The following is a 17803-nucleotide window of genomic DNA, read 5'->3' as shown; positions in this document are numbered from 1 at the left end:
TAGGTAGGAACATTTGGATGTTTCTTTAGAGTAGTGGGTACTCTCACCAGCAATACCTACACGCACTTTTTTAACTTCCCAGCCTTAAATATTTTCACTGATTTCATGCCATCTTGGATGAAGAAAATATCATATTGTCATTTCTGATTACTTGTGGCTTGATATTCTATAACAACACTATATTTCAAAAAACTATGTTTGATAATAAAATTCATGTCTTCAGTAGCACCAAATGTATCTCCAGCCCACAGCTCCGGTGGAAAAGTCATTACATTCTTCTCTTTTTACAGTTAATTAATAAATTGATTCAGTGAGTGATTTGAGTCATCTAGTTTATTGCTGTGTATGATGTGTTAAATATTAATAGGCGTTTGTGGCCACATCGTTTATTAGTGAATAGTTTCCTCGCGTTTGATTAGTTGTTTCCTCGCGTTTGATTAGTTTTTTCCTTTTAATTAAGTTCTGCAAATATTTTTAATCAATTTAACCAGTTTTAACTAATAAAATAATTATAATCAATATCTGATCGATTAATCAATTGAATCAAATTTTGTTCATGTACTTTTGACTATTGTGTTTTACACTGAGATACATTTTGAAATCTCATAGTTAACCATATGACAGTTTTTCTTTCTTCGTATTTTGTTTACTTTTTAGCCATAATTTGTGTTTCTTAGTTGGTTAAACAGATGGTCTTGTGAATTGTTGCTACGTTTATTCATTTTTTTATGTTCCTCTATAACCTGCAGATATTTCTCTCTTCAAGTTGCAGATTTTTCTTTCTACAGTGTATCAATTTAATAATGTTTTAAACCTGTAGTTTTGAAGATTTTTTTGTCTGTTTTACAGCCAGGATTTTATAATATACCTTCCTCACGTCATAAATTCCTTTCTGGGATTACTACAAATAGTGCTGAGAGAAGTATAACTTTCTTTACTGCTCTGAACACAAATAATAGGATAACTGTTCCAAACTTCTATGACCTGTGTACATTTGTATACTTTTTTAATGAAAAGAATTATCCTTTACTTTGTACACTTAGGCATACTTATAAGCATCTACTGGACGAGTAGTACCACATGCCTTCAATTTCATAATAAATTGAGGACTTGGGGATAAAACCAGTGAATTTAGTATCTTAGATTTTTGATGTGCCCTTAAGGATTATGTAATTAAACCTCCTAAATTATGTTAAGTTTGCCTGCAATATCTCTGCCAATTTTCACCTAGGCCTATGATACTCACCTCCACTAGTAGGAAACCCATTTTTATTTTCTAGTGTGACGTACTCCAGATGTCGATCTAAATATCTTTTCTTTCATTTTACCCACTAGACCAGATCTAATCCTTTGCAACAAACAGAACAAATTCAGTTTCCTTTTTTCACACGATTTCCTAAGGTATCTGAAAGCAGCCGTCATGTCCCTTTTGAATTGCCACTTTGAGGGTCATTTTCCAATAATACAGCATCCAGTGCAGAGTAACACAGGAGGACCATCTCTCCACTTTTAGGTACTATTTTATTAATGATGTCTAAGTTTATATTAGCTCTTTTGACAGCCGCATTTTACTAATAACTCTATTGAAATCCGTAAACCTTGCTAAATTTGCCCTATCCTTCAGGCTTCTCAAGATTCAAGTAATGTTTAAGCACCACTATATGCTAGACATTGTGAAATATGAGGGGCATAAGGAGATTAAGACATGGTCTATCTCAGTTCTACCAAAGGGATTGATGTCTATACCCATGACTGCACCATAATACACTTTTGAGTACACTCTGATAAATACCTGTTTCTTTCATCCATCAAACTGACCGCCCTGCTGAGGTTTATTTTATTCAATTCTTATCAGCATTTCCTGTCCACTCACAGGAATAATAGATAAAAATGATGGAGAAGCAGAGAGAAATGTAGGTCCTTGAGGCACATTACTAAAAAGAACTGTGTGCATTGAAATACACTTGTTAATCACTACCCTTTGGGGATGCGTGTTCAACTGGCTGTATGTGGACCCATTCACGTTATTGCATCTCCTGTATTTCTCTCTTTCAAAAGGGTGTCATGAAATGCCCTGTGAAAGGCCAGATACCATATTTCATTGGTTATTTTTTTCTAATCTACCCAGCCGTAAACCCTGTCAAAAAGGATGAAGTTCCTGTGACATAATTTTCCCTAATGAGCCCAGTCTGGCTTCAGGTCAGCTTGGCTTCCTCATACATGCAGATCGCAAAATTAGTTCCCTGGCCATTGGTTAGAGTTTCATGTTCCTTGATACTCACGTTCTTTCCCAATTCCTAGCTTTCTTTTAACTTGCAGGCACATTCCTTTGGGGATCTGAGAATTTCCTTTTTCCCCCCTACATCTTTTATTTTATCTCTGGCTGCCTCCAGTTGACACAATTGTCTAGTAACTACCAAGAATTTATCAGTAATTTATCACCCATTACCCATGATTTGCTATGCCCAAGATTAGTCATCTGAAAAATTTACTTTATTCTCCAAATAGAGGCAAATCCAAGGTTTTAGCAAATCACATTTTTTAGCAAATCTTTTCCCCATCTTTTATGTTTGGTTAGCCAGAGTAGCTATCTATCGAATACACGTGAAATAATTAATGACTAGATCAGTTAATTAATTGACACAATTAAATATACATAAGAATTCATGGCATTAAGCCTTATGGAAGAGACGCACTAAATATATGGAAAACAAAGAGGAAGAGACTTTCATTCAGTTGTTAGATATTTTTTGAGCATCTACCCTGTCCCAGGCACTATATCTAGAAACATATCCAGTCATTGCCCTATTCTTGCAGCCTGGTGGGTGAGCAAGTTGTCCTTAAAAGGAGATACACAGAGATTTTTTTCCCAAAGAATAGCCTCTACAAGACAGAGATGGTAGAATAGGAAGTATATATCTGGGACTCATCAGCAGGTAGATAGATTAAATGGGATAAAATGAAAAGAGAAAGATGAGGAGAAGATGAGCGGAGTGTCTAATGCAGAGCCCTGGGGCATGGAGATGGCCTTCAGCTGAGGAGTAGGAAGCACCAAAGAATGAAAATGAAATGCAACTTGGATACCAAACAAGGGTATCAAAAGAGAGGAAATAGTCACATTAATAGTTAACACTGACTGCACTCACTCTGAGTGGCAAGCACTTTGCTAAGCTTTGTCTCCGCCTCCCTTCCTCCTCACAGTGAGCTTGTAAGGGAGCTTCTGTTTCTCTCCCCATGTTCTAGGTGAGGAAGTTAAGCACTGCTTCTCAGACCCCAGAGCTGCTGGGCATCTGAGCAAGGATTCAAATCCAGGCAGAATGATTCTGATTCAATCTGTCAAAAAGAACTGGGTCTTCAGAATAACTTTTGGAAAAGGAATGCTTTTATTTTGAGAGCAGTTTTGCACATGGATTTACTTGCCTTTATGTTTGCTCTTAATATCTTAATGAACTGCTTTTCAGATAGTCATAGCTAATGCTTCACTTGTTTGTTACAAAGTTTTCCCCTTATCTTATAAGGCCCTAAGTTCCCAGACCCCCACCTGCCTCTTCAGGGTGCCTTGCCATCTCCCACCTCCCCCTGATTAATCCTTCCTGAACCAGCCGCACTGGATTCTTTTGAGAGCTCCCCCTCATACTTACCGATGCAGGGCTTTCAAAGGTCTGCGCATCTCTACCTTCCTTCCACAGGCTCAGACTTCACATCCCCTGAGGCACCTTCTCTGATCCTTCACAGCAGGGCTGACTTTATGAGCGTGGGACCCGTGCAGGTGCACAGAGTTCCTCACTCTGCAGGGCCCTGTGCTCTGGGTTTAATGCTCTACAGTCACCACCTGCCTTTTGTTGTAGATAAAGTCCAACAGGGCAAAGAAGGCTGGGCCTGGAACTTGGAGACTTGGTTCACCTGCAGTTCTGCCTCCCAAGTTCTACAGTGCCTGCCCAGCATCCCCATCCTTGTGCTGGCCCAAGACCACCTCCCCTTCCCCCTCTCATGTACCAGGGGGCCTGGGCGTGGGTGCTGGAGAGCCGGGCTCAGGCTGGTTGCCTCTGAAGCTCTCTGCATGCACACGTCCCATGGACTATGACATGAAAGAGTAAATAGAAATCACCATGATAGGTTAAGAGAGATTAACTCTGTGGAAGAAAGACAAAGCTTGTCTGTGGCTTTTTGAACAGAATTCTTACATTTTTATTTTTCACTGGATTCTACAAATTAGGTAATGATGCTCTGCAAGGGTTGCAAGTACAGAAGCCCACAGACATCATGCCGGGAAACATGACTGAGTCAGGTGAAATTGCATGGACACTGGGGCAATCTAGAAAGTATATCCCTTCAAAAGAGGGCCACCACTCAGCTCTATTAGTCATTTCCATAGGGAACTTTGGACCTAAAGTTACTGTAACTTCTACTTTTTTCAAGTGAATCTGAATTTTATATAAAAAAAATCTCAATTTTTAAAATGTTGACCATTGATTTTTTTTAATTATTACAATGTGTGGAAGGCCAAATAAAATATATTTGCGGGCCAAAGGATGCTGTTTGTGGGCCAGGAGTTTGCAGCCTCTGTATCTCTAATGTATTGGAAATGCTGTTTGAAATTGTGATCTCCCCTACTGGACTTGGCTCTGTGAGAAGGTAGGCCAAGTATTTTTCATTTGCTCTTGAATCTCCAGAATCCCTGACATAATTCTTGGCAAGTAGTCGGGGCCAATATTGTGGAGTAAAGGCCTAGTCACTTTGATCTACAACTGCTACACGACAAGAAACGCTTAGTCAGGCTTTCTTGTTATTATCAAGTGACTATCTTCAGCATATGTGCATTTTTATGCATACATGCCTGATAATCATTATATCCTCAGAACTTGCTCTTAACATTGGACAGTCATTTCAGTGGTTTTTATAATATGTAGCAAGTCTGTTTTATTTTTTAAAGTGCAAAGATGCAAGCACAAAGCATTATTTTCATCAAAAGGCTTATATAGCCCTGTAGGAGTCCATGAATTTCTACACATGAATGTTTAGAATTTCATTGGGAAAGAAACACCAATGAATGAGGCTCTTCTAAACTCAGGTTAGGTCAACAGGGGAAACAACTTTTAAAGTACACGTACAGGTTAAAGAAGAACTTGGTAAAAAAATAAAAGATAACAGATATTTTTATTATAAATTTAGAGTTCTAATAATAATGATACATTATGACATTTTTGAACATTTAGCCTTATCAGAAACTAATGTTTCCCTAAAAAATTGTGCAGTGAATTATGATGTAACAAAATAACATGTGACTCAGAGCCAGGGTAATTGGCAAGTCCACTTACTTAGCTACATGGCCTTTGGCAGATCACTTAAATTCTCTGGACCTCACTTCCTTTGTTGGTAAAATAAAGATCATCTGCAAATTTGTAAGATCTCTTCCAGCTCTAAAGTTTTATAAAGATAAGGATGTTGCATTATTTTTAAATTGATTTAATTTTTTTTCTTTTAAGTCATTCAGAATATTTTAGTTGATCATCTACTATGTGCCAGGCAGTATTCCAGACCCGGAGGTACAACAATGAATGAAACAGACAAAACACCTGACATCCTAAAGTTTATATTCTTTTTATGTCTCTTGACATAAAAAAATAACAAAAATAGGGCATTACATGATATGTTAACGGTGATAAATGCTGTGGAAAAATAGAGCACAAAGTAAAAGTGTTTGGGGATATTGTTGAAGTTTAGTAGTGTGGTCAGTGTAGGCTTCATTGAGAAATTGATGTTTGAGCAAAGACACAAGGAGATAAGTTGCTGAGCCATGTGGATGCCTGCGGTAAGGCTATATGGGGCATTGGAAACAGCTAGTGCAGAAGCCTTGATGCAAAAGTGATTCTGCTGTAATCAGGAAATAGCAAGGAAGCTGATTTGGTTTGAATAAAGTGAAGGAGAGAGAGTAGAAGATGCATTTAAAGAGGTAACTTGGGGGAAGACTCATGTGGGGTCTTTATATTGACTTTGGCTGTTACTCAGAAAAAATCGAGAAGCAATTGTAAGGTTATGGGCAGTGGATTACCCTGATTTGACTTTGATTTTAACACCCAGGCTGTTATGTTGAGATTAGCCCGTAGATGGAAGGAGGAGAAGCAGGTGTAGACCAGTTAGAGAGCTAGTGTCATTCTCTAGGTGAGACATGGTGGTGGCCTGGACTAAGAAGGTGTCAGTGGAGACAATGAAAAGTTGATACTTTGAAAGTGGTGCCGACAGAGTTTTCTGATGGTTTGACTGGGAGAGTGAGAGAAAGGGAGGTGTCAAGGATGACTTGACAGTTTTTGACCCAGGCAGCTGGAAGGATGGGGTGGCCATGTACTGGTCGGGGAAGACTCGAGATAGAATAGTTTTTGTGGTCCGGAAGAGGAGCTCACTTGGAACATGTTAGGTTTACGTGGAAATATCAAGTGTGCAGTTAGATATAAGAATCTGAAATTCAGGAGAGAAAGAGGTTCAGGTTAATGATCTAAATTTGGGAATTGTCAACATATAGATGGTACTTAAAGCCATGAAGCTGAATAATGTCAGCAAAGAACTGAGTCTTCAGAGAAAAGGGAAATGATCTACAGATTACAAATGGGGACATCCTGATAATAACAAGTGGAGGAACTGGCATCAGAGTTGAATAAGGAATGGCTAGTGACCATGTATGACAGCCTGAGATCCAGGATTAGGAAGTATTCCATGAGGGAGTGATCAGCATGCCCGGTGCTGCTGATAGGTCAAGTGAAACGAGGACGGAGAAGTGACTTTGGACTTAGCCGTGTGGAAGCCATCGGGGACACTGATGAGAGCAGCTTTACTAGAGCAGATAGGGACTAAAGCCCCAGTGGGGTGCGGTAGGAGGAACAGGAAGAGGAGGAGCTAGAGACAGCACGTAGGGAAAACTCTGAGGATTTTCATCAGTGAAAGCAAGCAGAAAAATAGGGTGGAAGCTACAGAGGGAAGTAGGGTCAAGAATGGGTTGGTTTTTAAAGATGGGGAGATAATTAGATCAGTGTGTATGCTAATGGGAATGATCTGGTAACCAGGGAAGTGTTAATAATGTCGGAGGCAGGGAGGAGAATTGCTTGACTAAAACTCTTACGTAGTGAGAAGGGGTGAGATCTGGTGTCCAGACAGAGGAGCTGGTCTTAACTAGAGAACAAATAGTTCATCCTCCGAAATAGAATAGAAGGAAAAGTGTAAGAAATAAATGCTGGTAAGTGGACAGATATTGGGTACCATGTGCAAATTATGTTTGTTTCAACTATTTTAAAGATAGTAGCTAACAGTTTGGGGTTGCTTAATCTGGGCTAAAAGTTGTTTCTAAAATACTGCCTTTATTATTTCATTCTTGCAACAATCATAGGAGTAACTCTACACGTTTAACAGACAAAGAAGTGGAGGGTTGAAGTTAGCTGTGCACTTTCACGCCTAGTCCAGTGGCAAAGCCTGGATTCCAGCCCTGGGGTCTGAGTGGAGAGCCTGTCCCTCTCACCCAGCTTGCGGCACTGCTGTTCTTTCCAGGAAAAAAACATCTCTAATCTTAACTCTGTGCAGATAATTTTTTGCTATCATGCTTTTAACGAAATGTTAAGTTTTATCAGTCACAAATTGGCGATATTATGAGATAACTTCATGAAAATCAATCCCCTTGGTGTCTCTTAAAGGTTTACTGTGGAAACGTACCTTTTGCAAAAACTGAGAATTGCCACGTATTCATAGTTACAACTGAAAAGTTACTTAGCATTCTCATAAATCTGATGATATTCACACCTACAGGGAAACTGAGATGGACAAAGAAAAAAGATTCAGATCTCCCACGTGGGAACTTTGGGGCTTATAATTATTGAAAAGAATGAGAAATGGTACTGTTCACATTATGTTTGGTCACTTGCCTACCTACTCAGCACTTGTAAGTTAAATTTATTTATGTGAGGCTTTGTTGTAGTTGTAGAAATAATTTTTTTAAAGGGTGCACTATATTGAACTTTTCTAGGAAACTACTGCACTCTCCTAGTTCACTTCAGGATAGAAATGTATCTCCTCTTCTGGCCTCTGGATGTCTGTGCTCTGATCAGGCTTCAATCAACTCAAATTCATCACTTTTCTCAATTTTAGAAACTGGGCCAAATTTAAATGACAAGAGCTCTGTGATGCAGATGTATTGGCGATTTCAGGTTGACCAGTGACCTATGAGCCACGCACTTAGTCTTCAGTGCTCAGCATATTTATAGGTCAGAGTCCTGAGGTTACAGTTCTTTTGAAGCCAAAAGACAAAATAAGCCCGATGAATATGAGTATGAGGCTCTTCCCTGCCCAGCATAACCGTGGTCCAAAACTTTTGTGCTACAACCTATTTGATGAATGGATTTAGTTCCTGGAAACTGTCTTAGCAGAATTTACTTAAGGCTTTCAGCTTTGTGCTTTGAAATGAGAAGTTTAACCAGGATATCAGTTGATGCATTTCCTTTGCTATTTTTCTGAGAGCAGGACTGGAAGGTTTTAGGACACTGCTCTCCACCTGGCAGGACTTAAACAAGGTTCCTTTGACATGAGAAGAAGTTGCCTTTGTTCTTCTCCTAACAGTTCGCCTGGAGTTGAGCAGTGCACTCATTTCGCGTACATCCGGAAGGTGCCAAGATTGTCACGTACCTTGGATCATAGTCCCCTGGGCACCAGGATGATCACATTTGAACATACAGGAGTGTCCTTTGTGTGAACACCCTTGGGGCCTTTAAGACTGCTCTTAGGTAGAGGCAAAGGAAGGTACAGCATTCATTTGTGACCTGCCTCCCTGCCGTAAACCTTGCCGTCCCTGATACCCATTATTTCTAGATTTGGCTCTGCTGCTTAACTGTGGGCTCTCTGCTCACTCACATGCTGCACCTTCCTGTTTCTCTCCCCAGTGCTACATACTCAGCCCTATGCCTGCTGTGGTGACTGCCCACCTGGTTTTCCACTGGTTTTTCCCATAGCTTCAGACTCAACATTTATTTCCCCTTTACTCCTGCCTTTTCCAAGTCCTTGAGTCATCTAGTCCCTTCCCTCTCCCCTCCAGTCCCCCTTCTGACCTCCTCACAGCTTCTCTTCACGGCACTCAGCCTCATCACACCAAACATCGCTCCCAGATTCTGTTCCTGCAAAGGCTCGCTCTGATGGGGATGTTCACTCCCCACACACCTTGCAGCTTCGCTGAACTCCCTTTGCACGGGCCTTCCTTCAGGTGTTCAGTGAACCACACAGCCGTGAATGAATATGATCTTCTCACCGGAGATGCAATCTCTTGCCTCTAAACTGTTCACCCCCGGAGGTGTTTTGTCACCGTCCCAACTTTTATAGCAATGATCTTACCCTCCTTATATTATAGGTATTACTTTACACCTCTTATTTTCTCTTCTATATTTTAAGCTTCTTGAGGGTAGGGGCCATGAGTTTTAATATGAGTATCACCCATAGGACCTCACATCTCAGGTTCTGTGTGGCTAACAAGTGAGTATGCAGTCAGTCCCTGCACATCCGCAGGTTTCACATCCACCGTTGGTTGAATCCCCAGATGTGGAACCTTCAGATAGGGAGAGATGGCTGTACTGTACCATTTTATAGAATAGACTTGAGCATCTGTGGATGTTGGTTTTCACAAGGGGTCCTGGAACCAATTCTCCATGGATACCAAAGAACAACTATATTTCTTATGATGGCAATGAAAGAAGATGGAAATTGATATAAGGAAGACAGGTTAGCATTTGCTGAAGAAAGACAAATGCAGATTTTTAAAAAGTCCTGGACCAGAGCAAGGAGATGGATCATAAAGATGGGTGAGGAGTTGGGAGGACTTGAGAGTGGACATTCTGAGTGGCTGTGGGAGTCATTCTAGGCAGCCCAGCCTCAGAATGTGCTTTTTTCCCTCTTGCTTACTCATTTGTTGTCTGGATCAGCCTCCTTTCTGTGTCATCTATCCCTGGGACATGGCTGATACTTGGAGGCCTCCTGTGGCCTGGTGTCTAGGGTCTAGGAGATGTGACTGGGGTCTAGGGTCTATGACTAGGGTCTAGGGTCTGTGACCGAAGTTGGCCGTGTGTATCATACGAAGGAGTCGATCTGTAAGGTAGCTGGAGAGGAAGCCTTATCACTAGTTGACCCTCCAAGTGCTGATGTCCACATTGTAAAATTGTACCCAAAAGACAGAGGGGCACGTAGGTAGCCATATGTAAGTTGATGTAGGGTGGAGGGTCTTCAAAACCAACCAGGACTCTATGGGCAGGACGTGATGGCCCCACTCCCAGCCCCCAGCCTTGAGCCCACTGCTAGTTCTGTACTACCTGAGGTCCGAGCATCGTATAGAAGCCCTGCCAGCCCTGGGACTGGTCTCTGCTCCTCTCACCATCCTGGAAATGGTATCCTCCTCCTTAAAGACCATTCTGATTGTTCAGCTTCACAGTTCGTCATCTTCTTAACTTAGGCAGGTCCTGAGAGCTGGGCTCATTTCTTCTCCTATCTCTTTGCATAAAGTTTCATGGGCATGCAAGCCTTCAGCTTTTCTTTTTCTTTTTTTCCCTATGTCTGAAAAGTTGTGATAACAGAAATAACAATGGCTACAAGCTTCTGTGAAGTTAATTATTTTAAATGAGCAAAGGAGACCAAGCACCTAAGAAGAAAATGGCTCAGAAATTGGAAAGAAAGCATTATGCTCTGCTCCAGTTGGTTGGTGTTTGGCTCTTTTATTTCCCTCCTGAGCCACATAAGAGACGTTGAGCTCAGAGGACGTGAACATCCTGTACAGGAAATAGATGGTGTGTGGAGGAGGTGAGGGGGGCGCCGGCAGCCGCTCTCTGAATCCCTCAGTGAACTCACTTGAATACGTTAGAGAAGCGAGTCTAGGGCTGGAAAACAGGCCCTGCTTGGGTGGCTTCCAGCGCACGTCACAAAGCTCAGGAAAAGCTCAGCTAAGCCGCACGCATTTCACGCTTTCCTGAGGAAAGACTCTGCTTGTTGGTCTCAGGGTTAAGGCGTTCTCAGCATGTTTTTATAGAGACACTAAAACATGCTCTTCGTATTTTCCTCCGTCACTGAAAAGAGCCCAAGGAGATAGAATCAACGATGTGGGCACTTAAGTGCCTGCTCGACTGTGAGCCTCTGTCAGAGGTGTTGTGGCGAGCCCTTAGCTACCAGTGTCCCTGGGTACACCAGGAGTGTGCGTGTGTGCGTGTGTGCGTGTGTGTGTGTGTGTGTGTAAAAATCTCCTTGAAACTTGAGGAACCTGAACTCACCAGAGTGGACTTGTGCACTTCCAGATTTCTTCCTTTGACTAGATAATGCAGAATGACCGCCGTCTTCCTCCCCCAGAAAATGGCTTGACCAAAAGGACAAGATAAACAGCATGGACGTCGTGAAGTATGGAGAGACAGGAAGCGGAGAAGGAAGTGGCAGCGGCCTCAGGACTATCAAGAGCGGCAGCTTTTTTTTCGTTGTTGTCCCCCAAAAATATTTTTAAAGAGAAAACTAAAGCATTTGCTGTTCTACTGTGAGAGTGATTTGGGTGCTCAGTGGAGCAAAAAGGCCGCTTATGAACTGACCTGGGTCTTTCTTTGGCCCGTCACACTCCGTTGTGTCTATTTCAGAACCTGAGATTTACACTGAGCGAATATTAACCGGGAACAAAACCTGCAGTCATCGCAGTTTGCATTTGCCAGTGAGGTTTTCCTTTTTCTGCTGAACTTAAATTGTTTCTTTTCTAGGAAAAAAGCATGTATTTTTAGCTTGCTCACATATGTTTCTTTATAGGAAGCTTACAACTATCTTTATGACATTCGACCTTGCTCACAAACTTGTAATTTTCTCACTCATAATTTATGTCTTCTTGCATTGTCATTTTCCTTAAATTTTAGCCATAAAAGGTATGTGCTATTATACCTGGAGACACTGGAATATTGTTAGTGTCAGGCAGTTATCTAACAATACTCCTAGGTTTAGAATATCAGTGTATTTTTTTTTCCCATGTTCTCAGTTTTATTCTAGTAGGACTAGAAACCACTCTCTTTTTTAAATCTCAGTGTAATTTCTGATTAAGAATCAAATGGTCAAGTAAGTGTGATGGTAGCTTTGGAAAGGAGTAAAGAAAGTATCCTGTTGCTAATGAAGAAATGCGTGAAGATTTCTTTCTTAGAGACCCTCAAGAAAAACCATCAGCTATAATTAATTTGAGCTGTCACTTAGTGTGTTCCAAGGGAAAAATAATTAAGTTAATTGTCCATTTTCTAACTAGAAAGGACTTTATTACACTCTTGCCCAAATTATTGACCACTTGCCCCAGGGGAGTCGGATGCAAGGTGCCTAGACAACATTTGGAAACTACAAAAGTGAATTAAAAAAGTGTAAATCAGCTACCTGGAGTAAGTGAGCGCGTAGTCCTGCTTCAGCCGGTAAAGCAGCGCCACCTGCTGCACACAAGCTTTCTTTTATGTTGGAGAATTCTTAAGGAGAAACTGATCTCTGCAGAATTAAGCACAAAACAGGCTTGGTTTGCAGTCCGTTATCTTTTAAGATCTATCTCTGGGTCAATTTGTTGAAATGTTTGTTTTTCTTCTGTGTGTGTGTGTGTGCGCGCGCGCGCGCGCAAGAGAGCGAGAGGGTGCCATTCACACTGAGAACAAGAATTGAGTAAGAGAGTGGGAGAAAATGAGAGATAAAAGAATGCACATGTGAAACAAAATAGAAATATCGAGTATTCCTTTGTTGTATCTACTGATGTGTCTTTGATTCTGAAAATAAGTCTGATGTACCTCCGTTCGCCCTTTCTTACATTTACTAATGACATAAAAATCAATAGTTATCCAATGCTTGTTTCAACTGAACCATTGTTCGTATTTCATCCTAGGCTGCCCACAAGTGAGTCCTTTATTAAATGATTACAGACTTAATAGGCCTTCTTTGAATTCTCTTTTCTCTAGTGTTTTTTTTTTATTCCTATCATAACACCTCATTCTACAATATTTAAAAATAATAACTCCTAATGTTCCTAATGTATTTTGCATTGTAGCATCACACAGGCATTTACATGCAGTATTAACAAGAGCCGATCTTTTTTTTAAGTTGGAATCACTAGTTATCCTTTCGCCTATTTTGGTTTGTTTCATCTAATCTATTATACCACAACATAAGATAAGTAAGTGACAGTCAAGGTGGTAAACAGTGATGGTGATTCTTTTCATCGTTCCCTCTTCCAGGGTCTTAACTGAGTACTGACCGTTCACATCACTCACAATGACGCTTACACTTCCGTACTGACAAGGTCAAATCATTTCAGATCTTGACTCGTAATCAACTTTTCAGCGTGCACTCATTTCTATCAAAGCGTATTTGTATTTGTCATACTACTGTTCATTTATTTTTACATTAATGGAATATCACACAGTCTGGAATTTATAATATTTGGCGTTTGTCAGGGCTTTGATTTCCAAATAAACTGAAATAGAATATAACTTGTTTCTATATCATATGCCAAAGCCATAATTGTATAATTGAAACATGTTAAATATCTAGACATACAAAAAGCACAGATGGTTTCAATTCTGTATCTCAATTTGAAGGAAAGCTACTCATATTCCGAATCCTGTCCAAAACTTGATTTTCTTATACTTGTCTGTAGCTTAAAAGATTTTTGCTGTATTTATTGTCTCTTTACTCATTCAATTAAAAACTGATTGAATATCTGCTGTATGTAAGACACTGCGTGAGGTACTGGAGATACAGTGATTTCAACAGGAATTCCTTGTGCTCAGTGAGCTTCCTTTCTTACAGAGCAGTGTGTGGACAGTTCTAGAGCAGTAAGAGCTAGGAGCTGTGAGCACAAAAGAACGTGAGCTCGACCCCAACTTTAGTAAATGCGGGGAGGAGACAGGGTCAGGGAGGAAATGAAGACTTCCTGGAAGACAGAAATCCTTCATGGAGCCTGCAGAGAAGATACAGTGTTTGTCAGGAAGAGGAGAGGAAGGGGCTCCGGGATTGGTGATAGGATTTGCAAAGACACTGAGATGAGAGAGCAGAATGGTTTTGGGGAAATCCGTGCTGTTCAGCCCTCCTGGGACTCAAGGCTGCCAGTGAAGAAGTCCTGAGAGATGAGACCATGCAAGTAGGCAGAGGTCAGATAATGAAGGATCTTTCATGCTTTTGGACTTCGTTCTGAATGCTTTGGTGTTTTTAAAATAATTTAAGTAAGGAAGCAAGGGCATGAGTGATGGGATGGGGTCCAAACTGATTAGAAAGCTCCCTGTAGCCACTCTGTTGAGACTGGAGGCGGGGGTAAGGGGATTCAGTTATGGAGCGGAATAGAAGGTGGTCCAAGGGAGATGGATAAACGCTGATGGGAGAGGGCAAGGGGAAGATGAGTGTATGGTGGTTTACTACGGTGGTAGAACGAATTTAATGACCCAGTAAGTGTGAAGACTATAGAAGAAGTCCAGGGGAACTTGTTTCCAGCATGGGAAGTGTTGGGTGGTGCCATCCACTAAGATACAGGCAGTGCAGAGATTAGAGATGAGCAGAGAGGAGGGAGGAGTTCTACTCTAAATGAGTTAAATACACCAAGTGGAGAGATCCAGTGGGTGGCTGATTATAGACACCTGGAGTTCAGAGGAGAACTCTGAATCAGAGATGTCCAAATCTAACCTTTGTGACTCCTTAATAATGTGTAAAATTTTGCTGAAAAAGAATAGTGAATTGGTTCTATCCTCCAAGACCTTCCTTCATCTGTCCTGCTCTTCTCATGCCCCCTTCCTCCCCTGCAGAGGACTGGTATGAACAGTTGTATCCCCTCATCCTCACCCTGAAGGACTGCATGGGAGAGGTGGTGAATCGAGCCAAGCAGTCCCTGACGTTCGTGCTCCTTCAGGAGCTGGCGTATAGCCTGCCCCAGTATTTGGTGCTGACGCTGAGAAGAGACGTCGTCTTCAGCCAAGCAGTAGGTGCCTCTTCTTCTTGTGAGCCCAGCACAGTGATGGGTTGTCAGATAGCATCCTTGGTCAGGATAGAGGTCTTCTTTTGGTAGTGTTTTTTTGTTTTTTTTTTAAGGGATCCTTTTCTTAAAGTTTCGGTACCTAGCTTTTCTTATAATAAATAGGAGCCAGTTAATGAGAACTTAAGTATTTATTTCTGCAAAGAGGTGGCCAAGTCTCTGAAGTGTCCATTCGGTTTCACAGGGCAGAGGGTCTGTGAAGGATGTGGTCCTCTGTCCTGTCCTTGTATTGTGCCTGGGGGTCTCTGCACCGGGCAGGGTGCAGATGGGAAAGGGTGGCTGCCTTGCACTGCAGATGGCAGCTGGGACCGACTGGCAAAAGGGATCTGTTTGCAGTCTCCATTTGTACAGCTCCCTCATGAATCCCAGGACAGGGCCTCATAATGATCTGTTGTTTTGTTGTTTAGAAAACAAGTTTTCTGGGCAGTAAGGCTTGAATGGGAGGTCTGACAGGACCACCTTCTTTGCCTACCCACACCCAACCCTAGCCCGTGACACCGAGGCTGGCCTCCATCATGAAGGCTGTGCTCTTTCTCCCCTTCTGCCTCCACCCATGATTGAGTTTTATAGACAATCACATGGAGGGAGAGAGACAGAAGCCTATCTTCCGAAACATGGCAGGCAACAGGAATATTTTAACCAAACTGTTCTGGCCCCCGACTGTTTCATGGATGTTCCAGTGACAAATGGAGCTGACAGTGCATCAGACAAGATGCTCTGTCCTGTACACATTTCTCCACTGTGTCCCTTCAATGACCCTGTGAAATGAGGACTTTTGTCTCTATTCTACAGGTACAAGGAAATAATAAGAAGAAAAAGATTTGGGAGTGTTAAACAGCATTGTATGGTTTTGCTGCTTAGAAGTGGTAGGGACAGGATTTGCAGCTTCCAGAATCCACAGTCTTTCCCCTTTCACAATGCTGCCTTTCCCAAGCCGAACTCCATCAAAGGCAGTCTGTAGGTTTCAAAGGGGATAAAAAGATTTCTACTTTTGTTACGCATACTGGAAAAATTTCTAATTAAATCTGTGGTGCCTCAAAAGCCTTAACTATTTTTCAATTAAAGTTTGCTGACTCCAGAAATTTCTTTTTTTTTTTTCAGCTTGCTGGATTAGTCTGTGGTTTTATCATCAAATTGCACACGAGTTTGCATGACCCTGGCTTCCTAGAGCAGCTTCACACGGTGGGGTTGCTAGTACAGTACGAAGGCCTGCTAAGTACATACAGTGAGTATTGCTTTAGTCCACGTTAAAATGATAATTTCCTATTCATAAAGATACCGGAAGCATAGATTCTTCAGTTCGTCATAAAAATGAGAAGTAACCCTCCCTTGCATCAAGCGTTAGAGAAAGAATGTAACTTTCATTCTTTGTGTTCGTTCCCCTTGTAGCTGTGCTTTTACCTGCAGTATGTTTTGAAAATGGAATTAGATTATTTCACAGTGGAGTCCTGAGCAGCCGTCTGGCTTTTTAAATATAAAAGGCTTTTGCCAACGCAGCTTCAAGGACTTGATTTTTAAAGTCCCAACTCTCTAATGTCTAGAACTGCCCTATTCAGTGCATAGCTTGGTGTGGCTGTTGAGCACCTGAGATGTATCTGGTCCAAATCAATATGTTACTGGACGCACACACCAGGTTTCAAAGACTAGTGGAAAAGAGTTTTATATGAATAATTAATGAATGATTAATAATTGTATATTGTAATTGCATATATTGAATGCTATTTCAGATATATTGGGCTAAAGGAAAATAGATTATTAAAGTTAATCTCACCTTTAAAATTGTACTCCTTAAAAAAATGTGACAACCAGGAAATTTTCAATTATATATGTGACTCATATCACATTTCTGTTGTACAGGGCTGATCTAGAATCTTGCTTAATTACCTCCTTCTTTCTCAGTGTGTTGAGGTATAAAACTAGCATGAGCCTGGGTCAGTGATCTTCAGTTCAGCCGTGTCTATTATTTCTAGAAATCAAATGTCAGTCCTGCCAGTGGAAAAAGATCTGCATGATGCTTTATGTCGTGTAAGAATTAAAACTTCTCTCTAGCCTTCCAGCAAAAGGTATACCTCTTTCGTTCCCTCAAAGGGTACACAGACTGCTGGAGTCTATTGAAGTGGTTTTTATGTCACCGATGAAAACCTTCAGGCTCTGAGGGAAGGTATTCAGAATGACTTCACTGCACTGAGAAACTCATTCACTAAAATGTTAGAACGCATTCCGGCAGGGAGGTGTGGTACCCAGTGACATTTTCTTCAGATAGTGTGTTTGTAACCAGGCTCCTTTCCCTTGTTTAGGTGATGAAATTGGAATGCTAGAGGACATGGCTGTTGGCATTTCAGATTTGAAGAAAGTCGCATTTAAAATAATTGAAGCCAAATCCAATGATGTCTTGCCGGCGATCACAGGAAGGCGGTAAGTGGTATCCATTTCCTAAAGACCAAGCTTTGTGAGATATTTTTAATTAACCCCTGACAAAGGAGCCAAGGAGAATTAAGGTTTGGTTTGGACATGTTTCTTTTGTTCTCTTTTCCTTTCTGCTGAGAATTAAGTGTCGGTAACATGACTAGGGAAGACTGGGAAAAGCTCCTAGAAGTCTCACAGATGTTTGTAAATCGTGTTGCGGTGAGGTGAGTTTGGGGATGCTACCCTGTGAAATACGAGGAATTCAAAATAATAGGAGGCATGAGAAAGCCACTTTCCCTTTATTACTGTCTAATTTAAAGCCCTGGATGTTTTTACTTTTGCTGGAATCATTTGGTTAATAGTGTCATAATTCTT

At 41.2% G+C, this 17803-nt stretch overlaps 1 protein-coding gene across 1 annotated transcript in view; it reads left to right on the top strand.

Moving 5' to 3' along the window:
- The window catches only part of INPP4B (inositol polyphosphate-4-phosphatase type II B), a 643844-nt gene that overhangs the window by 554959 nt on the left and 71082 nt on the right, over window positions 1-17803 (top strand). Inside the window, exons 21-23 of the mRNA XM_032464080.1 lie at window positions 14796-14968; window positions 16124-16247; window positions 17320-17437. Of these exons, the coding sequence (XP_032319971.1) occupies window positions 14796-14968; window positions 16124-16247; window positions 17320-17437 (415 nt within the window). The remainder of the gene's footprint in view (window positions 1-14795; window positions 14969-16123; window positions 16248-17319; window positions 17438-17803) is intronic.

The sequence above is a fragment of the Camelus ferus genome, chromosome 2 (genome assembly GCF_009834535.1).
Source record: "Camelus ferus isolate YT-003-E chromosome 2, BCGSAC_Cfer_1.0, whole genome shotgun sequence".
Lineage (NCBI taxonomy): Eukaryota > Metazoa > Chordata > Mammalia > Artiodactyla > Camelidae > Camelus > Camelus ferus.
Note: the sequence above shows the minus strand (reverse complement) of the source record. Positions and strands in the feature narration are given on the sequence as shown.